Raw genomic sequence first — 26,692 nt, forward strand, 5'->3', positions numbered from 1 at the left:
GAAAAAGTACCCAAATCCTTTAAGGTGCTTTAATCCTGTACATATATAGAACACAATGGCACTAAACCTGCGAACATTTTATTTCAAAAGGTGGTCGCGTTTTTTAAACATCGCCGAAAATTCAAAGCAATAATGTCCACGCAGGAAGAAAAATACAGTCTGAGAAACGTTACCATAGTAATGCTTCTCATAGATGCAAATAGTGGGGCATAAAAACTTATATATTTTTTGTTATATATATAATAATAGCCACTTGTCTTTGAAGTGAAAATGTTTCTCAAAATGCCTTATGCTATCGAAAGCGGTTGCAGGCTTCTAAGTGATCACCAAATCTATACACTATGTTTAATGCCCATAATCGACCATATTCAGCAAAGAAACGTGACGCCGAGCCAACATCTATGTACCAAATTATGGCAAAAAAACAGAAATATCATGAAGTGACTAACCTCCACCTCCGTAGTCTGCCTTATTGCAGGTTTCACAGCTGTAGGGACAGTATTTATGCATCCACACGCTGCTGCGACGACATTCTCCCATGATGGCCCATGTTGGACAATTCTCCTTGTCAGTGTCGTAACACGCTGCCGGAGAATAATTTGAAAAAAAGGTGGGAACTTAACTCCTAAACTAGGATTGTGGATCTATGGTTATTGTTTAGAGCAAGTCATTGTAAAAGTTAAAAGTATGCTGTGATTCTGTTTCAACGGAACCATCCAATGAAGCGGGCTTTTAAAAACCCAGTATTATAGACCTGTTTGAGGAGGGGTGTGGGGCTGGATATACTGCCCCCTGGCACAATACATGTCGGCATTTTACACCTTTCTACGTCATAGTTTAATTGGCTCATATTCAATGCGTTTCAGTGTACATTAGTGTTTATACAGGTGTTCATTTTTACATGATTGGTTTTGTGGTGTTTTGTTTTGTCAGACAAGGCTCACTTTTTAGCTTGTGGTTTGTGAGGGATTTGGTTGTTGGTCAAGGATGTTGTGGGATGTTGTTTGTTACAGGGGCTCTGCGCAGCTCATATTCATCGTCTTCGATCCTACAAACCTAGCTAAAGAAACTTATGTGTCGTGCCTCTCTGCCATATTTCATATAACTCTGCCCAGTGTATCTCACCTCCACATCTATACAGTGCTGTAATCCTGTACACGTCCACGTAACTGAAGTCATTCCTGGTACCGGGTTCCTCGTAGGTTGCATAACGTGGTCCGATAGTCTGGCCTCCATTCTTACTGAATGCATAGGTCGGGTAGTGCATGAGTGAGAGATAGTCATAGCCCGTGTCTAGTAACGTGACGTCTCGTCGTGAATACTTGGCAAAGTTACTCCACATCTCTGTTGGATAATGGGGGGTCAAATAGTCAGACATTCTACGTTCGATAATTCTGTCAACCCTACACTGTTTGGGTACTTTTTTGTAGGACACAAAACACAAACGTCCACAGTACACATTAAACTCACACGGTTTCAATGATGGTAGAAAGCTTCCCTTAAAATATTACCTTTCGGGTATCAACAATAAGAGAAACAAACATAGGAGGACATAGGGTGACAGATGAGGCTCTAAGAAATAAATGAAGCAGAATGCAGGATATTATCGAGACCATTAAATCCTTATAGTGGAGATAGTCAGGTCACCTAGCCAGGGGGTATGAAAACAGACGAACATGATGCAAAAACAACCAGTTGGGCTCCCAGAAGCCGCACAAGGACAAGTGGGGGGGGGGGGGAACTGGACGCGGAGAGATGAGCTTAGTGCACAAATTATGAGCATTGCTTTGCAACAGACAGCGCATAATATAGTGAAATGGAGAAATGGTGAAGAGGCTTTCCTCCTGCAGTGGAGTGAAATAGGCTCGACAGAACAACTTACTAAGAAATCGGACAAACAGAAGATGGAGAGATGAACTAAGTACAAATAGGGGGGGGGGGGCAATGCTCGGCAACAGACAGCTCTGCCTAGATTGTAGAAATGGTGAAAAGGATTTCCTTCTGCAATAGAGTGAAATAGGCTAGAAAGAAGAAAGCATAAATTCATGTTTGCGCCGTTGGTAAGTTTTCCCTTAGGCGTAAAGTGAAATAAGCTATAGAAAGAAGACAGAATAGGGGTCTAATACATGTACTTTTTTGCACTGTTGGAATTTATTTTTCTATGAAATTTTGTCTTACTTTGGTCGATGTTGTCCCAGTAGAGCACCACGTAGTTGTCACGGTCCGGTCTGTTGTGTTCATGTCTGAAGCCGAGGGCGTGCATTAGCTCATGTATAATTGTACCACGGCTACTCTTACACGTCCCGCCAAGAGAGACGGTCTGACGTCCTCCTCGTCGACCAATCATCGACCAGCACCTGATGAATATTCAAACATTTGCATTAAATCATGAATAGTTGTACCAGGGCTACTCTTACATCACGTCCCGCTAAGAGAGACGGTCTGACGTCCTCCTCGTCGACCAATCATCGACCAGCACCTGTTGAATATTCAAACATTTGCTTAATCTCATGATATTATATTTGCAGGTTTGTACTCACCGTTGGTGTGGGAAATGAAAGTCTTCGAAATTCTCTTTTCTCGACAAGACACCCAAGAGTCTATTACGTGCATTGTAAAAACTGCATGACGACTGCCATATTCAAAATAACCTCCCCATGGTCAACTCCTTGGTGGCGCACTTTATTCTCAGAAACTCCTCTTTACTGACCCGCTTTTACTTAACATTTTTTATTTCGGGGAATGTGCTGGGAACTGATATTTTAAAGGCAAAGCGTACCTTTAGTTTTTGAAACAATTCAATTGTTTTTATTTCTACAAACAAGTGATATATAATACAATTAACCTGGTAGGTGGTAGCGATTTTGAGATATTGCCGAAAATCTGGGACGGGATTCACAATTTTGATGAAATGTTTTACACAGAAAAGTTTCTCAGGTTGAAATGATTTTGAATCATTTTATCTAGAACCACATTCCTTGGAAGACGACTGTTTTTCACCAACAGCTACTGTGCTCCAAGTACGTTTTATGGCCATTCATTAAGGGAATAAAAGGGTAGTGAAGAGTTCTTAAACCGCCGTTTAAAACCGGCAGGGTCGTGGTCGTGCGATTAAGGCCCGAACCGAAGGCAGTTTAAGAACGAGTCACTACTCTTTTATTCCCATTCACAAATGCCTTTGTGGTTAAAATGCGTGGTAAAGTAAGAACCTCTGTGAAACTTATCCGTTTTCCGACGTCCTTGAGCTCTGTATACGTGTTTTGCATTTTTATGACTGAGACAGTTCTCGGATATGCATTCGTGCGCGTTATATAAATCTAAACGTATCCGAAAACAACCGGTTATAAACAGCTCCAGCTGGTCAATTTCAATCGTTTAAACACCCCCGCGTAACGCGCTCTCCACCATAGGAATAGCAAAACTGTCTGAGGTATTTATATGAATGTGGCGTAATTACCAAAAGGTAAAGTTTGACTTATATTTTTGGAGAATTGGTGCCATGGTTTATAGACGATATGACCTCTGACGTCACTCGAAAACATGATTCGCGCGCATACCGCCGGGCAAAACATTTGTATATTGGCAGCCAGCTAGAAAGTGTATGCAAACTTACCATGACTATACGCGTCTTTTTGCCCGGCGAAACATGACGTATACAGTGTTTTTTCAACAGAGGGCGGTTTGAATGTAAACATGGGTCACATCGTCTATAGATTATTTCTTGGCTCAGTTAACTGTTACTCACCCATCACCCTCCGTGACGCTGATGTAGTCTCTTTCTATTGTCCTAGGCCGGAATTTGATACACGTCTTCTCGTGGAAGCGGTGCATTGCTGATAAAATGTACATTCTGTCGTCACTTGCTGGTATCAACAGAGAGAGATTGAGAGTAATTATAACGAAAGCTTTGAAGAGTTTCAACAACTTGAATTTTGGCAAAACAGTTATGCCTGATGTTTTGACTCTCCAGGGTTTTTCTCGAGAAAGACTCAAAATGTCTAGGAACGAAACGTCAGGCCGTTATTAAACTATTTTGCATTTGTACCCTAGGTCCTTTTGGAAAGCAGTTTGCAACAGCTAATTTTCTAACATTTCTATAATAAGGGTATTTTTCTAAGGGTATATACGTTCCTTAAAGACAAAGGTCTCGCAAATAAGAAATGCTTTCGAACGATGAAATGGGAGACTAACACACAAACGTATGCCAACTTTTGGAGCTCGACGTAGCGGAAACTTTGGGCTTGCAACAAGTACGGACTCGTGCGAAGCGATGAACAACACGATACACAAATCACACCTGTCTGGAGAGAGTGTAATGAAAGAATATTAATTTTGGTTTTTTACCTATACACCGATGTGTGTTAGCACTGTATACTCAGTACTTTCCCGAGTCCTGTGAAAAAATATCACAGGCATGTTACTCGGGTGGGATTCGAACCCACGACCCTTGCAACTCTAGAGCAGTGTCTTACCAACTAGACTACCGAGGTTGCCCAGCAGCTAGAGGCAGTTCGAATCCTATGTTTTGGCAGCGGGTACCGCAACGATATAATAGATGTTAAAAAGAAAGAGTTTGAGTAGTTTTTGGCTCATTTCACACTTTTACTAAAACAGCTGAACCTAAATCATTCAGTCAAGGAAAGAATTTTGATTCATTATCATAGTATACAATATAAAACATTTTGGAGAGACATCATTTCACCTCCATGCTTTAAGTTCACACAGTCCAAGCCACTGGATGGGTAAACCCAAAATAGCTTCAGTGTTACCCTCTAAGAGACATGGGAAGGGGTGATTACACCCACCCATCCACCCACCCTTTAAATAAAAAGGGTTTTTCAATGGTTATCTTTCAACCACGAAGGAGACTTATATTTAGACAGTGAGAGTGTGAGTCATTGCCACATCCTTGTTCTACGACGACGAAATTCTGCTGACCCAGAAGGAAAAAAAGCTAAAAGCGCATTGAGCCCATCCTAAATTACTCCTAGCGTTTCGTGAAATCGGCTGCAGGCCAGGGGCCAATTTCATAGAGCTGCTTAAGCAAACAATTTTGCTTAAGCACGAAACTGGCACGCTTGTTTTACACATGTTACTGGCCAAAATTTCATGCCATATACATTGCTTGTAACTGGTGTTTAGCTGTTGTTTACTTAGCGTAACAATTGAGTGGAGTCTTGGCCGGCAATCTGATTTTACTAAGCAAGGATTTCCTTAGCATAACAAAATTTTGTGCTTAAAGCCATTGGACCCTTTCAGTTCAGAAAAAAAAAAAAGTTCACAGATTTACAAATAACTTACAGGGTTTACAGAAGGCAATGGTGAAAGACTTCTCTTGAAATATTATTCCATGAAATGCTTTACTTTTTGAGAAAACAGCAAAACAATATAAATTCTCGTTACCGAGAATTACGGATTTATTTTACACACATGCCATGACACGGCGAAACGCGCGGAAACAAGGGTGGGTTTTTCCGTTGTTTTCTCCCGACTCCGATGACCGATTGAGCCTAAATTTTCACAGGTTTGTTATTTGATATAGAAGTTGTGGTACACAAAGTGTGGGCCTTTGACAACACTGTTTACCGAAAGGGTCCAATGGCTTTAAGAAGCTCTATGAAATTGGGCCCAGGAGCGAACCCCCATTATGCAAATTATAGAGTTCGAGTCCACCGCCCTAGTATTCTGCTAAGTATACTATACATTGATAAGCATTAACAAGTTGGCTGAAATTCGTTGCGTTTTCAAATACAAAATTACCGGAAAGCCCTTTATAGGAAAACTTCAATAATGACTTCATGTAAAACAGCGTTCAGCTGGATTGTTTTCGCATTGGGAGTATCGCATTACCCCATCGCGTGTTCAACAACAAACCACCAACAGCTTGTTCATCTCTCTGCTACAGGACACAGGATCCCTTCTCTCTCAAAATGGCGGATGTGGAGGAAACTCCAGATAAATAAGGGGGTTTGCCGAGGTCCCGTTGGGCAATCTATTAAAGGAACAGTTCCTTAGTGTCCCCCCTTCAATGTTAATTGTGAGAAGTGGCGGTCTGGTTTGTATAATACATTAGGGAATTTTTGTTTTGGACGACGAATGGTTTTGCGACGGTGATGTTGACGTTTGGCGTCATCTGCGCATGCGTCGGCTTTGAGAACGGTCGTCCCACAATTTCTACGACGCGGCTTGGGATGAATCTGCGTTGTGCTGAAAACGACAACGTTTGGCTGAAAACTACCCACCGTTGCAGAACCGTCTGTCGTCCAAAACGAAAGTTCCCTATCCGGCCTATCAATCAAACTGTGCGCGTTCACGCATTTGACCAATCACAGCAATGATTGTGGTCGGACAAACTCGGTCATGCGTGCGCGTATATTCGGCACGCGCGGCAGAATCGTGCAGAATGTCATTGGGAGTGTTCGTACACGTTTCTTGCTCACGTGCGCGGTGGGCGGAGCTTAGTGGAAAGCCGGAACGGTCCATTATGGGCCCCAGATGTACGAACAAGGAAATTGCAGACAACAGAAACAAAATTCTCCGAAGGAAAAACAATTTTGTCAATTTTTTTAAGTTGATAACTATTTTTTATCGGCGCGGCAAGTCTGTGTCTCTTCGAAATGTTTTGAGTTTTTCAAAACATGATCTGGTCTCTCTCAAGACGAGGAGGACGAGAACTCCAGATAAAGAAGGGGGTTTGCCGAGGTCCCGTTGGGCAAACTTTATTTAGGAACAGTTCCTTAGAGTGTTCTCTTCAATGTTGATTGTGAGATGCTGTGGTCTGGTTTGCATCTTTATCAGCGTAACATTATGGGCCCCCATGTGTACCAACAAGGGAAATCGCTGACTACAAAAACAAAATTCTCCGACAGAAAAACAATGTTGTGACTTTTTGAAGTTGGCAACTTCGTATTTTTGATTTACTTACAAAAGTAGCCGTCTATGACGAATGGAACCACGCCCCCTGGCCAGAGTCTCCTCCTGTCTGTAATGGCGTTACGTTTTGTCTGTTTGAAAAGGAGTTAAGATAAAAATTAATAAGCAAATATATTACCATAATTACAAAATTCGAATGTCCTCGATTCCCATTAAAACAAAACAAGTATTGAGCCATTTTTCTGTGTGTACCTTAAAGTCACCTGGAAATATAATTTTTTTCTTTCAAACATAAGAGTATATGCTAACGAACAATAAAACAATTTTTTTAGTAATTGTTTGTCACGGTTTATATGTCTTAAAAGTATATAAACTTGTTTTGGGGGCTGACTCCGCCTACCCCTTTTGTGACGTAAATCAAGGCAGACTTTGCCTGCAATGCGTATAGTAAACACACGTGCAAAGTACATGTACGTCCAAGTCGTGAGTTGGTACATTTCAAAAAGTGTTTTTCTGCATTCAGCAGCAATACACCTGGTCGGCATTGCCGGAAAAGACAAAAATTGTTTTTTTTTAAACGTACAAACTCACGACTTGGTCCGTACATGTACTTTGCAATTGTGTTTACTCTACGCATTACAGGCAAAGTCTGCCTCGATTGACGTCACAAACAGCGCCCTCTCGGGTAGGGGTCTACTCTTAAGTTTGTAAATAACATAAGAACTGATTTTTAAAAACCTTAGTTAACTGTTTATTCACATTCCACTCGTAAAAACACATATATTAGTGACAAAAGCTTTATTTTGAAAAAATACCACTTCCATGTGACTTTAACTTTAAAATAATAAAACAGAAAAAGAAGCCCACTTATGTAGAAGACAGTGTCAACGCCCACCCGAAGGACAGCTATAAATAGCTCGCCCAGCCGCCATCTCCTTATACTGTGGGACTTGTTATATATCCTGTTTGGCTTAGTCTTATTAATTGAGCCCAGCACCCAAGCACCAACCCCATCCCAAGAAAAAATGATAACACAGAGCAGCGAGCAATCTTTGTATGAACTCTATTATGTTGTCAAACCTCATTTTGACCTCTTCAGTGCGAGGGCGCGCCACTCAAATGAAGTCATGTGCATAAAGTATAGCAGCCTCAATCTTTAGGGGGAAAACGAAGACGAACCAGTCGACACGCAAAACATTTGTCCAGCCTCAATCTTTAGAGGGAAAACGAAGACGAACCAGTCGACACGCAAAACATTTGTATGTGTGGTGCACAGAACTGTCTAATGAACAACCTCATTTTGACCTCTTCAGTGCGAGGGCGCGCCACTCAAATGAAGTCATGTGCATAAAGTATAGCAGCCTCAATCTTTAGAGGGAAAACGAAGACGAACCAGTCGACACGCAAAACATTTGTCCAGCCTCAATCTTTAGTGGGAAAACGAAGACGAACCAGTCGACACGCAAAACATTTGTATGTGTGGTGCACAGAACTGTCTAATGAACAACCTCATTTTGACCTCTTTAGTGCGAGGGCGCGCCACTCAAATGAAGTCATGTGCATAAAGTATAGCAGCCTCAATCTTTAGAGGGAAAACGAAGACGAACCAGTCGACACGCAAAACATTTGTCCAGCCTCAATCTTTAGAGGGAAAACGAAGACGAACCAGTCGACACGCAAAACATTTGTATGTGTGGTGCACAGAACTGTCTAATGAACAACCTCATTTTGACCTCTTTAGTGCGAGGGCGCGCCACTCAAATGAAGTCATGTGCATAAAGTCTAGAAGATTGATAGTAGATGACAGTTATATATCCTTTAAGTCTCTAGAGACTAAAGGTTTCAGGTCCTTTGTGTTTTTTTCTTCAAGGGATAACAAGCCCTCTTATACAACATCCTTTGAAAAAGAAGACAGAGAGTATAAAGGGAGATACCACGTGTGTTTTAAGAGACAAAAGAGTTCCGGCAACAAATCAGTTTACATCAAAGAGTTTTAAAAGTATTTAAAGATATGCCGCCTAAAGGTTTATCTTGCTTCTTCGAAATCTATTTCGTTCCGTTCCCACGAACTCAACCTATCCGTCAAAATCTCTTCATTCCCTTCGAAATATCATTTTGGTTCTCCGAACACAAATTGTAACTCGGGGAAAAATGTGTATTTTCTCGAAATAACTAAACACAAAACACAGCAAAACAATGTCGAGTCAAAGGAAGTAATGCATTTATTTCAGGAAATCCAATACAGGAAGAAAAGGAAACTATTTCGAGGGAACCAAATAATATTTACAGCAAACGGAGAAGTAGACCTCGAGGGAACAAGACTCAATCATCACAATTTTCAGCGACCCCCTTCCCCCCCCCTTTTTTTTTTAATTTGTCCGGAAAATACAGAGGAAAATGACAATTAATTCATACAATATCTTTGTGAGTTGGGATATATACTATTAAAAAAATAGTATACATTCAAACGCACAAAGTACATATATGAAGAAGACTTCAGGCCTCCCTGAAGTTTTTTCACGGTCATGTGAAAGCACACACAGTTGTGTTTTTTTCTTTCAATATGTTCTTGCCACTTCGATGACCAATTGAGCCCAAAATTTCACAGATCCTTTTAATTTTATACACCAAGTGAGAACACTTGTCGTTGACAATTACCATGTGTGTCCAGTGCATTTAACCAATGGTGTAGCTCTGTATAAAACATCCTCAAAACACTGACCAGAATCTCGAAGACTATCCAGTGACAATCAATCGTATATATCTCTCTTGAGACACACAAGAGTTCAAGAAGTTACCATTAGTTTGAAAGTTGTACAACACTGTCAACTAACTATCCGATAATTGATGTCCCCTGTGGGACTCCGTAGCCTGTCGGCACATCCCGTTTCCCCGGATCAGGGGTGACAAGTTCATTGAGCGAGTGGGAATTTCCATTGAAGGACAAGAATTCAACGATCATGTTGACTGACTGAACTGAAAGATTCTTCTTGAAAGATAGGTTGGTCCCGAAAAGTTAGTTCTTCAATGTTTGTCCAGTTTCATGTCCCTGCTTTATCACATCAATTAATTTTGTGCTTACCGTGCCCTATAAAGGGCAGGATCCCATTTCATAAAGCTAATAGCAGAACAAACTGCTAAGTAAATAAAATGAGCGGGGCACCAGTATGTTACCGACAATGTTAACTTTTGTGGATTGTTGGATGGTAACCTGCAAACTATAAACATTACTTATGTTTCCGTTAAACAATTTTAAATGCAAGAAATTAATTTTTATTCTGACGGCCTAGTGGGAGACCGAACTGTTTGTGAATGGTTGACTCTGATATAGATTATAAATAACCAACACTGTTGTATCGGCCCTGTTATCAAGGGTGTGGCAAGTAGGTGTGGTCATTAGAGGTGTGGTCTTTGATCCTCGCGATTATCTCCCGAGCGTTGAATTACTGACGCACTTCATATTTGAGTGAGTACAAAGAAGAAAAAGCTATCCCTATTTGGGTTTACAGTGTTGTATTATCATAACAATCAAATCAGGAGATTTATCTAAACTTGTTGTCAGACTTGTGTCTTGTCAAAGTATGGAGGATCCAGGAGGCGGGGCTGTGATCGGGGTAGGAGGAGGGGGATCCCACTTAGCCCCTAATTGAATGAAGCATAATCCCAACCCCATTTATAGAAACAAAATCAGACGCTTCACAAGGGTGGTGCAATACCTCCTCAGCTGCTATACCTCACAAAGAGAAGGTATACGTCTGGTAGGTTCTCAATTTAAATGGCAATTCAAAGAATTGTTCAGTTTTAGATGAGGGCGGAAAATCCCCCAAAAGGCAAAACCAACGTAATCATGTTTAAAGGGAAGGTACACTATTGGTAATTGTCAAAGACCAGTGTTCTCACTTGGTGTATCTCAACATATGCATAAAATAACAATCCTGTAAAAATTTGAGCTCAATTGGTCATCGGAGTTGGGAGAAAATGATGAAAGAAAAAAACACCCTTGTTGGACGAATTTGTGTGCTTTCAGATAGGAATAAAAGACTTCTAGCTAGAAGTCTTTTATTATTTTAGTGAGAAACTACTTCTATTTCAAAATCTATGATACTTCAGAGGGAGCCGTTTCTCACTATCAACAGCTCTCCAATGCTCGTTAACAAGTCAGTTTTTAAGCTAATATTTGTTTTGAGTAATTACCAAACATGTACCTTCCATTTAAGGACTAAAAGTTTATCAACATGCAAGTTTCCCGCAGTCTGTGGTGTGATTCGAACCGGGGGTCTACTGATGAGAAAAGCAGGCAAAGGAAACAACTGAACCAACCTGAACCAAGCTGTACCCAATGTATTTAGTTCTGTCTTCAAATTCTCAACCTACAACTGAACATTGATCATATTATTTCATTTTTCCTCACTATATAGGCCCCTGGGGCCTATTTTTCTAAAGTTTTGTCCTACAAATTTCAACCTACAACACTTAATTGTCCTATTCCATAATGTCCTTTCTACAAAAGCCCTATTGTTTCAAGCACAGGTTATCACTGTGGCCTCAGCCATCCAAGCACGTCCGATGGAACCACAACATGAAAAATGACCGCAATATACAAAGTTTATTTAACCATGAGGTATATTTCTTCCCCATTGGTTTAACCTAGGACTAAGCTAAGCTGTACTTTTGCGGGTTAAGAGCAACTACACTATCAGTAAATACTCAAAATAATTGGTAACGAGCAAAGGAGAGCTGCTGATGGTCATTGTGAGAAACGGCTCCGTCGGAAGTAACAGTAACGTATATTTTGAGAAACAGGTAATTTCACACTCAATTAATAATAAACGACTCCAGCTGCTGAAGCCTTTTATTACGCGTCTGAAAGCACACAAAGTAATGCACCAAGGGTGTTTTTTCCTTCATTATTCTCTTCCAAATTCGATGACCAATTGAACCCAAGCTTTCACAGCTTTTATTTTTTATTTTATGCATATGTTGAGATACACCAAGTGAGAATACTGGTCTTTGACAATTACCAAAAGTGTCCAATGCCTTTAACGAATGGATGTTTATTTATACATCCTCGTTCTAAGGACAAACGCAAGCTGTACTTTTGTGGGTTAAACGGAAACCTCACTTTTTATAACTGGTGTTCATAGGGCCATGTCACTTAAAGGCACTGGACACCTTTGGTAATTGTCAAAGACCAGTCTTTTCACTCGGTGTGTCTGAACATAATATGCGTAAAATAAAGAACACGTGAAAATTTGACTCAATTGGTTGTCGAATTTGCGAGAGAATAATGGAAGAAAATACAACCTTGTCGCACAAGTTGTGTGCTTTCAGAGCCGAGTTCTCGAATTCGATTCAAATATTTTTGTGAGAAATTACTTCTTTCTCAAGAACTACGTTGCTTCAGAGGGAGCCGTTTCTCACAATGTTCTATACTATCAACAGCTCTCCATTACTCGTTACCAAGTAAGTTGTTATGCTATAAAAATTATGTTGAGTAATTACCAATAGTGTCTAGTGCCTTTACAGATGAAGGCTTCTCCCCAGTGAGTTGTTTTTTTGTATATATTCAATGAACAGTTTCCAGTGCCTTTTTAACTGAAACCTCATTTGTTTTCATAGTTTATGGCCATGTCACTTAGCTTGGTCCGCGCGTCGATCACTTACCCTTCTTTCACTGACTGTCGGGTCGTATATATCGCTGTCAGTAATAAATGGATCCAATTTCCCCTCAGCAAATTCTACACAGACGAGGATAAAGAAAAGGTTCGGTTGGAAATTTTGTAGGAAGTAAGTTTAAAGAAAAACAAAATAGCACAACTGTTTCTCCCGAAGTCGCATTGTCCTCTTACGATCCAAGCCATAGCCTTTCAGTCATAGCCCCGGTCTAAGCGTGGTTTAGAAAATAGCACAACTGTTTCTCCTGAAATCGCATTGTCCTCTTACAATCCAAGCCAAAGCATTTTAGTCATAGCCCCGGCCTAAGCGTGGTTTAGAAAAGAGAACAACTGTTTCTCCCGAAGTCGCATTGTCCTCTTACAATCCAAGCCATAGCCTTTCAGTCATAGCCCCGGCCTAAGCGTGGTTTAGAAAAGAGAACAACTGTTTCTCCCGAAGTCGCATTGTCCTCTTACAATCCAAGCCAAAGCATTTTAGTCATAGCCCTGGCCTAAGCGTGATTTAGAAAATAGCACAACTGTTTCTCCCGAAGTCGCATTGTCCTCTTACAATCCAAGTCATAGCCTTTCAGTCATAGCCCCGGCCTAAGCGTGGTTTAGAAAAGAGAACAACTGTTTCTCCCGAAGTCGCATTGTCCTCTTACAATAATAGGCAGACTATTGACAGGATAACAATTATTACCTTCAAACAGTTCTTCATTCTGCTCAATGATGGTTTCCATCGAGTCTGGCCCTCGGTCCAACGCTGAAAATAAGAACAAAGAAAACGAATCATCCTTAAAGTTAAGATATCTCCTCTCAAATTCAGCGTTTCTGTTTTAGACTCTCGAAAGTCATAATAAATAAGTTATAAACACCAAGAGGTGCACGCATCCCTAGTGGCAAATCAGACCGGCGTCAAGTTTTAGTAGACGAAACCTTTTTTTGTTGGAAGTGGGTTATGAAGTCAAATGGAAAACTGAGCGCTTCAAGATGTGCGCGTTGAGCTTTGAACTTGAATTCCCCTTATATACTTCTGCCCATACATTGTGATTTGTACATTGTTGGTATATTAGAGCAGCCATCCGACATATGGTTTTCCAAACAAAATTATAGTGCAAGGTCGAATAAATGAGGAAACTGTTGCAAACTATCGGACGTGCTCGTGGAAGGACTTTGGGGTGTCAGGATTCCACCTGCAGTTCGAAGGGGCTTGCTTAGGTATTTGGTAACACGTTGCCTTGGATCGGACGAGTTGGTCTATAAAAAGTGCTTGTAACCGTTTTATATAAAATGTACATGGTTGGAAAGATGTTTTAAAAGTAGAATACAATGATCTACACAAGTATGCCTCGAAATTGCGTGGTTTTCCTTTTACCTCGTCGACTAACACGGTCGGCCATAAATGGCCGACCGTGTTAGTTCGCATTATATTCTACTTTTGAATTATCTATCTAACCATATGCATTTCATAACAAACGGTTTCAAACGCTTTTCAAAGACCAACTCGTCCGATCCAAGGCAACGTGTTCCTTTAAAGGAACATTACAGAATGGGTACGACAAAAACTCGTCTTAGATCACATTTTGAGAATCATTTCACTTTTAAAGGCAGTGGACACTTATGGTAATTACTTAAAACAATTATTAGCGTACAACCTTACTTGGTAACGAGTAAAGGGGAGCTGTTGATGGTATAAAACATTGTGGGAAACGGCTCCATCTGAAGTCACGTAGTTTTCGAGAAAGAAGTAATTTTACACGAACTTGATTTCGAGACCTCAGATTTAGAATTTGAGGTCTCGAAATCAAACACCTGAAAGCACACAACTTCGTGTGACAGGGTGTTTTTTTCTTTCATTGTTATCTCACAACTTCGACGGCCAATTGAGCTCAAATTTTCACAGGTTTGTTACTTTTAAAGTAACGTGTAGGTTGAGATACACCAATAGTGTCCCGTGTCTTTAAGCAATGTGGAAAATATATCAGTTGTTAGCCCCCAAGTATTGAACAGTTTACTGACTAATTTTGAAATTGTAGCGAGCGGCTTACCACGTGGTGCGGGGGCGCCAACATCAACTCCATCCTGCAAATAAGGCAGAGGGACAGAAACCAAATTGTTATCTTGCAATATTTTTAGAAAATGGGATTACCCTGATGCAAATGGATTACAAAACAAAATTACCTGGGGTATAAAAGAGGGAGGGAGGGGATTGTTGATAACGGTCTTACTCTTTAGACTCTAGATTTCAAAAAGAAGGGGTGTTAAAACTGACACCGCGGGTGTTGTCACATACCATAATTATTATAGATACTGAACATCAAAACAGACACTATAGGTTGTTAAACACCATCGTAATAGATTTTGCAGAATCGAGTGTTATTTAAAGGCAGTGGACACTATTGTTGATTACTCAAAATAATTATTATCATAAAACCTTACTTGATTACTAGTTATGGGGAGAGGTTGGTAGTTTAAAACATTATGAAAAACGGTTCCCTCTGAAGTAATGTAGTTTTCGAGAAAGAAGTAATTTTCCACGAATTTGATTTCGAGACCTCAGATTTAGTTTTTGAGTTCTCGAAATCAAGCATCTGAAAGCACACATATTTTTCGTGTGACCATGGTGCGACAAGTGTTTTTTTTTTTCATTATTATCTCGCAAGTTCGACGACCGATTGAGCTGAAATTTTCACAGGTTTGTTATTTTATGCTTATGTTGAGATACACCAACCATAAAAAAAGAAAAAAAGAATTTTGTTTGTTTGTTGGTTTCGCACAATAATAGACTAAATAAGTTTATTATAATCAGCAGATTTTCTAACCCGTCATTGCTTCAACTTGTGAGGAGACTTGAATGATACATTTTGTCTTTTTATTTTCGTCAAATTATCTTGACGAATTGAGGATGGATCCATTTGAAAATTTGGGGTTAGAGTGACGAAAGGTATCGATTTGGCGCGCTGCTCATGGGCCACTTTGAGATCGTGTATACATTACTATAACACTTGGATTTTAAAATGGTCCGAAAACAGAATTTTATTTAGAGGCTAACATACGCGTTGCACAACGTAGTCTCAGTTTAAATGAGTTTGGCTCATAGCGGAAGGAGTCGGTTAACACAAACATATCGTGTACTAAAACACCTATCTAGCATACAAATTAGCCCTATCTAAATTTCCAAACGCGAGTCCCTTCTAAACGGCGTAAGAAGCCGAGGGTGTTAACTTAGCCACGTTCAAGTAAGATTTTCAAACACATAACTTGTCTGGGTGTATTTTACTATCTTTAGTATCCCATTTTCCAACGAAAATCACTTCCAATTACTAACACTTTAACTTGCACTTTCTGGAGTTCAGTTTAGGTACAGATTGTCTGTATATATGCAGCAGTGTGCTATCTTATAATTCCAGTCTTTTCACTCGTGTGGAGACGTCAGAATCTTGTTGCATTCCCATCATGTCATGAGGCTGGATGCTACTTATAGAGGAGTAAATTACTAATTTGCGTTCTATTACGTGGGTAATTCCCCAAGCGCATACCTAGGCACGTAGGTGTGTGCGTATTATACGTTTCAAGACACATCTTCAAGGGATGCCGGCTGGCTGGCACATTTGTTCTGTAGTATAGAATTGCCATCATGACAAATGTTTCTTATTTCGTTTTAAGGATCCCCTTGTTTGAATCGATTTAAAAGAACAAAAATCCCCATCGGAAAGCACTATACGTCAGTGGTAATTTTGAAGTACAGAAAAAAACAATAGCTGTTGGTTTTTTTCCTCCTGAAGACGAGCAGAGTATACTGTTCGAAACGTCGAGAGCAAACCGGCTCTTTTCAGAGCCAACAATCACCCCTTAGAGATTTACACATGGTTGTAGCCGCAAGTTTACTATTATTGTTTTTAGTTTCTTTTTATTTGGGTAACTAGTTTGGGTAACTAGTTTGGGTAACTAGTTTGGGTAACTGGTTTGGGTAACTAGTTTGGGTAACTAGTTTGGGTAACTATAGTTTGGGTAACTAGTTTGGGTAACTAGTTTGGGTAACTAGTTTGGGTAACTAGTTTGGGTAACTAGTTTGGGTAACTAGTTTGGGTAACTAGTTTGGGTAACTAGTTTGGGTAACTAGTTTGGGTAACTAGTTTGGGTAACTAGTTTGGGTAACTAATTTGGGGTTGTGTTTTTTTACCTTTAATATTGTATTCATTTTGTTTGTTCGAGGCTGCAGTGTTTTAGCATTCGCTGTGTATGATGAGGCATCGAATGCAGTAGCGTCCGCTTTCTGGCGTTTAATATTCACATGCCTCGAAGTGTGACGTCACTGAGATGTTCGGGTGAGCAGAGGGTGTTACCATTAATGTGTACATGTACGTGTCGTAACAGTTATGCACTTCTTTCGAAAAAAAACTTCATTCCAAGAGGCTATTGGTACAAAAATATTACTTTGTTGTGCCGTCTTTTTGGTATTGAGTCAGAATACCGAGAAATGATAATCTAGTTTCAAAACATGAACACATGAGCAGTAACTGCTTATGTGTTAGGCGTGGCCTAGATGTAACTGTAACGTCTTGACCCAAGACTAGCCCTAGCTCTATTTAGTTTTTACTAACCTCACACATCGTCAGATAATATTTGGTGAGATTACAAGCCATTTAATCATAATCTCGTAAGATGCCCTGCATAATCCGTAATAATAGAATACACCATGAAAAACGTAACTGACAGTAACGTTCCCCTTTCCCATTAACTCATAATTTGAGAGTTAAAAACTGCTTTATTTTTTTACATAACCATTACTTCGAAATGTAATGATTCTCAAAATACGTCATACCCTTAAAAGCTGCTGTATCGTAACTTAAAGGAACACGTTGCCTTGGATCGGACGAGTTGGTCAAAACAAAAGCGTTTGTAACCGTTTTTTATAAAATGCATATGGTTGGAAAGATGTTTTAAAAGTAGAATACAATGATCCACACAAGTTTGCCTCGAAATTGCGTGGTTTTCCTTCTACTGTGCGAACTAACATGGTCGGCCATTTATGGGAGTCAAAATGTTGACCCCCATAAATGGCCGATGTGTTAGTCGACAAGGTAAAAGGAAAACCACGCAATTTTGAGGCATGTTTGTGTGGATCATTGTTTTCTACTTTTACAACATCTTTCTACCCATATGCATTTTATAACAAACGGTTACAAACGCTTTTCAAAGACTAACTCGACCAATCCAAGGCAACGTGTTCCTTTAAGTATTCTTCACCGGCTTGAAGATGCCCCCAGCGCGACCCCGTCTAAAAGTTCATCGTTCCAAATTGATGGTTTGTGTCACCATACGTCATCCCAAATGCAAACAGAAATGCTTCGACATATGTCTTTACCCTCCAACAAACCCCCTCGCTAAGTAATTCAATTTTTAAACCCCTGTCCGCCCATCGTCTCTCTCTCTCTCTCTCTCTCTCTCTCTATCTATGTATTTATTTATTTGTTCCATCGATGGTGTTTGATACGTTGGTATGCCATTGGTCACGAAAAGAATCCGGGTACGGGATATCTCAGCGAGCCGTTAATGAACCGCAAAGACTTTAGACGTGCGGAGTAGTCGTTAAAATGTCTGCTGCGGTATTAGCGAAACGGCTCTCTCGCAACTACCTCGCGAGACTGCGGCTCTGCCCGAGACAACTGCCTTCATGACTACGGTCCCATAAATATTATTATTTAAAGACGCTGGCAACTGTTGGTAATTGCCAAAGACCAGTCTTCTCACTTGGTGTATCTTAACATATGCATAAAATAACAAACCTGTGAAAATGTAAGCTCAATTGGTCGTCGAAGTTTCGAGATAAATAATGAAAGAAGAAACACCCTTGTCGCACGAAGTTGTGTGCTTTCAGATACTTGATTTCGAGACCTCAAAATCTAATTCTGAGGTCTCGAAATCAAATTCGTGGAAAATTACTTTTTTTTCTCGAAAACTACGTTACTTCAGAGGGAGCCATTTCTCGCAGTGTTTTATCAATAGCTCCCCATTACTCGCTACCAGGTAAGGTTTTATGCTAACAATTATTTTGAGTAATTACCATTAGTGTCCACTGCATTTAAGATAAAAGTGGCTTCTTACAAAGCGCGCATATCCTTCCCTCAGTGATGCTGAAGGCGCTTTATCAATCAGTAATTTCCTGCAAGGTATGTGGGACTACATTTGAATTATAATACCTCATCCTTTTACATGGTAATGATTTTACAAGGTGCTGTGGTGCAATATGCTGCAAATTCAGCCAGGAACACCGGGGCAAACCCCTTCTCTTTTCGATAAGTTAGCACACTTGGTTCTTTTACGTGCGTTACACAACACACGGGACCAACGGCTTTACGCCCCATTCGAAGGACGAAACAATGGTTAAAGCCAATGGACACTTTCGGTAAACAGTATTGTCCAAGGCCCACACTTTGTGTATCACAACTTATATATAAAATAACAAAACTATGAAAATTTAGGCTCAGTTGGTTATCGGAGTTGGGAGAAAATAACGGGAAAACCCACCCTTGTTTCCCCACGTTTCGCCGTGTTATGACATGTGTTATCCGTAAGTAAATCCGTAATTCTCGATATCGAGAATTGATATTGTTTTAATGTTTTCTCAAAAAGTAAAGAATTTCATGGAATAGTATTTCAAGAGAAGTCTTTCACCAGTACCTTCTGTAAACCCTGTAAGTTATTTGTTAATCTGTGAACTTTTAATTTGTTTTCTGTTCCGAAAGTGTCCATTTGCTTTAAGTGTCTTGCTTAAGGACACAAAATGTCACGACTGGGACTCGAACCCAAGTCGTGAGAGCGGTAGTCTTGCACAAAGCATCAGTCTCACGAGATACGAGAGAGCCATTTGGCTATCACAGCGACGGGCAACGACTTGGCGACAAGTCTACAAAGACTTCGGAGGATGAAATTGAGGTTAACGTCAAGCTTATTAAAACATCAGACATCCAATGAAGGTTGACAGGGCTGGCCTGGTTGTCATATTAGCAGCTCTGTGAAACTTGAAACCTTTCACCGGGATGGGGAACAGCCTCACTGCCAGCCTTCGGCATTTTACCCCTCCCTCCATGATGCTGACAGTGATGAAAAGTTCATTTTTTACCTGGATACATTTGTCAGATCTAGGTTTGGCTTAGTATCACTGCACGTTTTTTTTTACTGACATTCATAAATACCTCAGACAGTTTCGTTATTCCTATTGGTGGAGAGCGCGTCACGTGGGTGTGTATACACCTTTGTTTATGACCGGTAAAAAGTGTTAATTCATGGGCGTGACACGCGACCTTGCACCTGTTCTTACAAGACAGTTTCTTCATTCCTATTGGTCGAGAGCAACGGCTGAAACAGTTGTGCCACATCACGCGATACGCGCGACGCGCACAGCATTCCCTTATATGGAGTTTACCCGAGGGCGGCGGAGGGCTTTACTATTTCATAGCTGGAGGGGTTTTGTGTTGAAAGAAATCATTTAACAATTATAATTTTTAACTTTTTGACCAAAAAGTGATGCTGTTTTTGACCGAAAAGGTATTTATGAATGGGTTTCAAAGTGTGTTGAGTCAGTTTTCAACAAGTGGTTTAAACCCGCCGAGGCCTGGTTCTTTATAATTTACCTCGAGTTCGTATCGGTAAAATTATCAAGAATCAGGCCTCGTTGGGATTTAACCACTAGTTGAAAACCTCTTCACCACACATTGATTCCCTTACTGAAATGAGAAAGAAGATACGCGTTATTGTTATTAACAAGAGCCCTTCATTTCAATTATGCATTGGATTTTTTGAAGTGATCCAATTGTATAGGCATATACCTTCCCTTTCAGAGAAATTGCGGTATGCCCGTCAAGGTCCGTGTATGGGGTAGGGACTTTTCGTTTTCGACGACGGATGGTTCTGCAACGGTAAAGGTGACATTTGGCGTCATCTGCGCATGCGTCGGCTTTCAGGACGGTCGTCCCTCAATTTCTACGACAGTACTTGGGAAAAATCTTCGTTGTGCTGAAAACGACAACGTTTAGCTGAACAACCGTCGCAGAACCATCCGTCGTCGAAAACGAAAAGTCCCTAGTATAGGGACCCGACCCACGCCAATTCCCCAAAAATTTAAAGATCATGTAAAATTGCAATAATTTATGGTTATGCTCTATGGGAAATAACTAATAACGTACAGGTTTGGGTTAGAACCTTTAGAATCAGACGTCATGTACATTATGACGTAATTAATTACGTTACAGAATTGGTAAGAAACAAAAATCGTGAAGATCATAGATTTATATAAAACTTACACGGTCTAATGATGATGATAGTTGACAACATCCCTTGAAATATTTCTGTCTGAAATTAATGTCATGTTTGATGAGAAATAAATAATCTAACTTCGCGTTTTATTCATTTTTATTTTGGCATCAATGCAATGCAAAATTTGTAATCGGTTTTTCACTATTCTCTTGTGACCCAGATGACCGATCGATCTCAAACTTAACAGGGTCGTCAGTTTATGTATAATGAATAGTTACATAAAGTGCTTACACTGCCAGCAACTTTTTTTTATAGCAAAATCAATTCTGTAATGTTCCTTTAAATGCGGATATAAGTGAAGATGGACATTGTGTTTTTAACACTGTAGATGTATGGAACCAGTCATGCTCGTAAAGTCGAACAATCTTTTTCTCGGTTCATTGGTTGAAATAATAAGTAAACCCCGCTGAGGAAAGAGAACAAGCACGCGAAACTCTATCTCTCTCTGCCCTGTGTCATGACTTCACGTAATACAGAATTGGTTTTGCTAACAAAAAAGTTGTGGGCAGTGTATTGGGGCACTTTATGTAATCCAGCATATACATAAACTGACAAACCTGTAGAAGTTTGAGATATATCGGCCATCTGGGTCATGAGACAATAGTGAAAAACCGATTACAAATGTTGCATTGCATCGATGCCAAAATAAAAATGAATAAAACGCTCACTGAGCGATAAACTCCAAACGCGAAGTTAGATTATTTGTTTCGCATCAAATAAGACATTTCAGACAGAACTATTTCGAGGGATCTTTTCAAATATCATCATCGACCCTGTAAGTTTTATGTAAATCTGTGATCTTCACGGTTTTTGTTTCTTACCAAATCTGTAACGTTCCTTTAAAGGCACATACACAGTAGGTCTACTAGGAAAGCTTTTTGACAAGTTGCAATCTTGTGTTATTACCGCTTTCCGACATTAAAGACACTGGAAACTATTGGTAATTGTCAAAGATCAATTCAATTCAATTCAATTCAATTCAATTTATTTATTTCATCACAGATCAGTCTTCTCACTTGGTGTATTTCAACATATGCATAAAATAACAAACTTGTGAAAATTTGAACTCAATTGGTCGTCGAAGTTGCGGGATAATAATGAAAGAAAAAACACCCTTATCACACGAAGTTGTGTGATTTCAGATGTTTGATTTCGAGATCTCACATTCTAAATCTGAGGTCTCGAAATCAAACTTGCGGAAAATTACTTATTTCTCGAAAACTACGTTACTTCAGAGGGAGCCGTTTCTCACAATGATTTATACTACCAACAGCTCCCCATTACTCGTTACCAAGTAAGGTTTTATGCTAATAATTATTTTAAGTAATTACCAATAGTGTCCACTGCCTTTAAGCGGATGTTTTTCAATCGAATATCCCTGAAAGCCTACCAAATTATTTTATTGAAGCTACAGTTTTCGATCATGCACGTGTTTGTATATTGATGGGGGTGTTACTCGTTGAAACAGACGGCTTTAAACACACACACAATCTGGGTGATTTGACAGAGCTGAAGTCTTTTACTATTTGACTTAGAAATTACATCTTTTTCAAAAACTATGTCACCTTAGAGGGAGTCGTTTCTCTCAATGTTTTCTACTTTCAACCTCTCCCCATTACTCGTTACCAAGTAAGGTTTTATGCTAACAATTATTTTGAATAATTAGCAATAGTGCCCACTGCCTTTAAACAGACATATAACAGTTACCTAAAACAGCGAGTTGGTCAATCAACAACCACATGACCTCATGGGGTCGTTGACCTTCTAGAGGACGTGACAATCGAGGTTGAATTAGCTGTTGAGAAGGAGGTGGGTGGTTCTCAAATCTGACTAACCAATCATGGTCGGGGCTAACAGATGTTCAGTTAATTCATGACAATAGCTATTTATGAGTGTGAACTAATAATACTTATAAGGTTTACTATAATGTTATGGGTAGTAGGTACTATGCACTTTAAGGAAGTGGACACTATTGGTAATTACTCAAAACATTTATTAGCATAAAACCTTTCCTTGTGACGAGTGATTGGGAGAGGTTGGTGGTATAAAACATTGTGAGAAACGGCTCCCTCTGAAGTGCCATAGTTTTCGAAAGAGAAGTAATTTTCCACGAATTTGATTTCGAGACCTCAGGTTTAGAACTTGAGGTCTCGAAATCGACCATCTAAACGCACACAACTTCGTGTGACAAGGGTGTTTTTTCTTTCATTATTATCTCGCAAGTTCTATGACCGATTGAGCTCAAATTTTCACAGGTTTGTTATTTTATGCATATGTTGAGATTCACCAACTGTGAAGACTATTCTTTGCCAATTACCAATAGTGTCCACTGCCTTTAAAGTGCACAGAATTCACCAATGGTAAATAGCGTGTTCATAAATGTTTGGTAATCACGCCTAAAATTAGTGGCACAAAATTTAAGTAGGCCTACAGCTGCATCTGCATTATATAGGACCCCACCAACCTCATCAAAAACCCCGCCCCATCCCAAAACCCTCCCACTATCAGATGCGAATAACAAAACGTTTTATACGTCTACTTCAAAAACTATAAGACCCATTTTCCCCCAGACTGTCGACATGGGGCCTTTTCCAAAGCCCGGCTTGGGCTTCTGCTCCGGTTTTGCCTCTGTCATCGATTTTTGAGCAGTGTACAGTGCGCACGGTGTTTCCAACCACACGAAGCCCGGAGCCGGAACCTTTTAAAAGCCTTAGCTGGAGCTGCAGCCTATAACCCGGAGTTTGGAAAAGGCGCCTGAACTCAGGTTTGAGCGAAAAACGGTGCATGTTTAATACAAATCATCTTCAGAAAAGTTTACCGTTTAAATTTGATTTATATACTACAATATTCTTTAAGCCCAAACATGTTTTTCCAATATCTTTATGATTTTTTCAGATACATTTTTCGGATTATGATCTTTAAAAACTAAACTGGTTTAAATTGATATACCTGTCCCACTTAACAACCTGTCAGAGTAGTATAAATCAAATCAACTCCATTAAGTGACACGGCATTGGAAATCCATTTGGATTTTGAAAGGCAGACAACAATTGCCTCTCTTCATAGCGAATTTAAAGGTGCAGTATATAAACATTATACCAGTGTTTCGCAGCATAGACGAAATGTGATGCTTCATGAAAAAACAAACTCATTTTTTTGCCAACACTCAAAGTTAGGCTTGTTTGCTCATAATTGTGAAGAGGAGCCTTAATATCACAGTGCCACGGATGGGCGCTTCAAGGCGAGGGTTATACACTGATTTGAACTGTTAACCCAAAGAACTGCCACCAGGGGCACATAACCACATACTCGTGGGGCTGAAACAGGGCTACCCCTACCCCTTCACAGTCCGTAAAGGGGGGGGGGAGGCATCATTTGCTCATTTTTCATTTCATTTCATTTCATTTATTAATTTCACAGGTCAAAAATTCAAGTACAGACAATAAGAACAGTAAGAAAACAAAAACATGCACGTACAATTAGGAGAGAAAAAAAAGAAGAAAAAAAAAGTAGGACCCCCCGATGGATTAAAAAAAGAAAAAGAGTATAAAACTAAATTACTATCGAGTTAATATCCAGATACTACAATTAAGAACAAACAATGAAGGACATTACAGATGGACATGTCATACAGTACAAAAATATAGAACTATACAAGCAATTTAAACTATAAAAGCATTTAATGGGCATTCATTTGTATTTTCATTTCATTTAAAGGAGTTTGTTTGTGGTTTACCACGACTCTGTAAACGAATCACCATAACATCTTTATTATAGAAATCAACCGGAACAGACGAGGAAGGACCTCGTAATCTGTGTGATCATTAGGAACACGTGAAAACCGATTCAGACCAAGTTCAAGGGCGGGGTATATAGACAATGTGTGATGGGATAAGGGCAGGGTGTACTTTCGGACTGTCAAAGGCCAGTATCATCAGTTGGTTATAACGATTAGAGATAAATAAACTGTGACTTTATGCTGAGCTAAATCTTACTGAAAACATGGGGCTGTATCCAAGTGGGTGGCTACGGCTACAACTACGGTTATGGCTAGGATACGACTATGGCTGCGGCAAGGATCATATATGGAAAGCTCGGTGGCTTTTGTAGTTTGTTTTTACAACACAACTTACGCATGAATGATGACAACACCATTGAACATTGTAATCGTAACCCAAATCTGCCGTGAAAATAACTATTTGTGTTTATATATATAGGCCAGTCCAAATCCCTGGAATGGTGAAATATATCCACAGGTTCACGGTCTCAGTACGTGCTTGTACCACTTTAGTTGTCGAATCAGCAATATTATGGTCTACTGTCGATGTCATACTCCGCTGAGTGAATGGAAAGTGTAGTTCATGATCACTTTGTCATGTTTTCATCGGGTGCTGCGTCCAGCATGTCACGGAGGGCAGCTCTATTGACCAGGGCCCAATTTCATTTGGATTACCAACCAAATTTTCACGTGATTTTCAGGATAAGCAAACAGCAGCTGAATACCAGTAACAAGCAATAGGGGGGTCTATGCAACAAGTGAAAACTTGATTGTTAATCCTGTTTTTAGCAAGGAAGAAATTTCATACTAAGCAAATTGTTGTGCTTAGCAGCTCTATGAAATTGGGCCCTGTTGTTTGCGCAAGTCTTGTTTCGTGCCATTTCGGATGAGCCTTTTTGCGATATGGGGGACACAATGCTACAACACTAAAAGGTTTGGGTAAATTTAAACAGTACACTACTATCACGTCCGCCATACATAAAAAAGGCTTATTAATTGGCTGCAACTTTTGTGCGGTGGTTTGCATTCTTTGAATGCAAATAGTTAGATCCAAGTTACTTATTTCAATTATCATAAATAATTTTCATTTTGTTTCAACATTTTTTATTTTAATGTCAATCTTGTAGTTAATTTTTTTTTTTTAAACAGGCTTTTTCGAAAATGTTTTGTTCCAGCTCGAGAGGGCTGGTTTGGAGTTGCTTTATTTTAATGTATAAAACTAATAAGTTATCAACTAATAATTTATATTGTGGGGTCAGACAGAAACAGAATTTGGAGAAAGATACTTGGTGATTGAATTCCCAAGGGGGGTTGTTCAACGAAACCTTGGACCCTCTACAATACGTTTTAAATAATTATTAGCATAAAACCTCATTTGGTAACGAGTAATGGGGAGAGATTGAAAGTATAAAACATTGTGAGAAACGGCTCCCTCTGAAGTGACCTAGTTTTCGAGAAAGAAGTAATTTTCCACGAATTTAATTTTGAGACCTCAAGTTTTGAATTTGAGGTCTCAAAATCATGCATCTAAAAGCACACAACTTGGTGTGACAAGGGTGTTTTTTTCTTCCATAATTATCTGGCAACTCCGAAGACCATTCAAACTCAAATTTTCACAGTTTGGTTATTTTATGCATATGTTGAGATACACCAAGTGAGAAGACTGGTCTTTGACAATTACCAATAGTGTCCACTGTCTTTAAAGGCACATGGACACTCGGTAATTACTCAAAATAATTGTTAGCTTAACAACTTACTTGTTAACGAAGCAATGGAAAGTTGTTGAGAAAACTTTGTTTGTAACGGCTTCCTCTGAAGTAACGTAGTTTTTGAGAAAGAAGTAATTTCTAACTAAACAAAAAAATAATTTGAATTTAATTCGAGACCTCAGCTGAGCTTAGGTCTCGAATTCAAACATCTGAAAGCACACAACGTGCGCAAAGACACGGGTGTTTTTTCTTTCATTATTCTCTCGCAACTTCGATGACCAATTTTATTGAGTTCAAATTTTCACAGGTTTGCTTTTTTTATGCATTTAAATATGGTAAGATACACCAAGTGAGAA

General features: G+C 39.6%; 1 protein-coding gene across 2 annotated transcripts in view; it reads right to left on the reverse strand.

Annotated features, from left to right (window-relative positions):
• LOC139935189 (uncharacterized) overlaps positions 1–26,692 on the reverse strand; it is a 50,651-nt gene that overhangs the window by 20,991 nt on the left and 2,968 nt on the right. For both annotated transcript variants that reach the window (XM_071929664.1, XM_071929663.1), the window contains exons 2-9: positions 14,579–14,612; positions 13,231–13,293; positions 12,538–12,611; positions 6,926–7,004; positions 3,746–3,863; positions 2,179–2,357; positions 1,126–1,344; positions 450–584 (exon numbers count right to left, since the gene is read on the reverse strand). In XM_071929664.1, coding sequence (XP_071785765.1) covers positions 450–584; positions 1,126–1,344; positions 2,179–2,357; positions 3,746–3,863; positions 6,926–7,004; positions 12,538–12,611; positions 13,231–13,293; positions 14,579–14,612 — 901 coding nt within the window. The remainder of the gene's footprint in view (positions 1–449; positions 585–1,125; positions 1,345–2,178; positions 2,358–3,745; positions 3,864–6,925; positions 7,005–12,537; positions 12,612–13,230; positions 13,294–14,578; positions 14,613–26,692) is intronic.

This window comes from Asterias amurensis, chromosome 3 (assembly GCF_032118995.1).
Source record: "Asterias amurensis chromosome 3, ASM3211899v1".
In the NCBI taxonomy this organism is placed as follows: domain Eukaryota; kingdom Metazoa; phylum Echinodermata; class Asteroidea; order Forcipulatida; family Asteriidae; genus Asterias; species Asterias amurensis.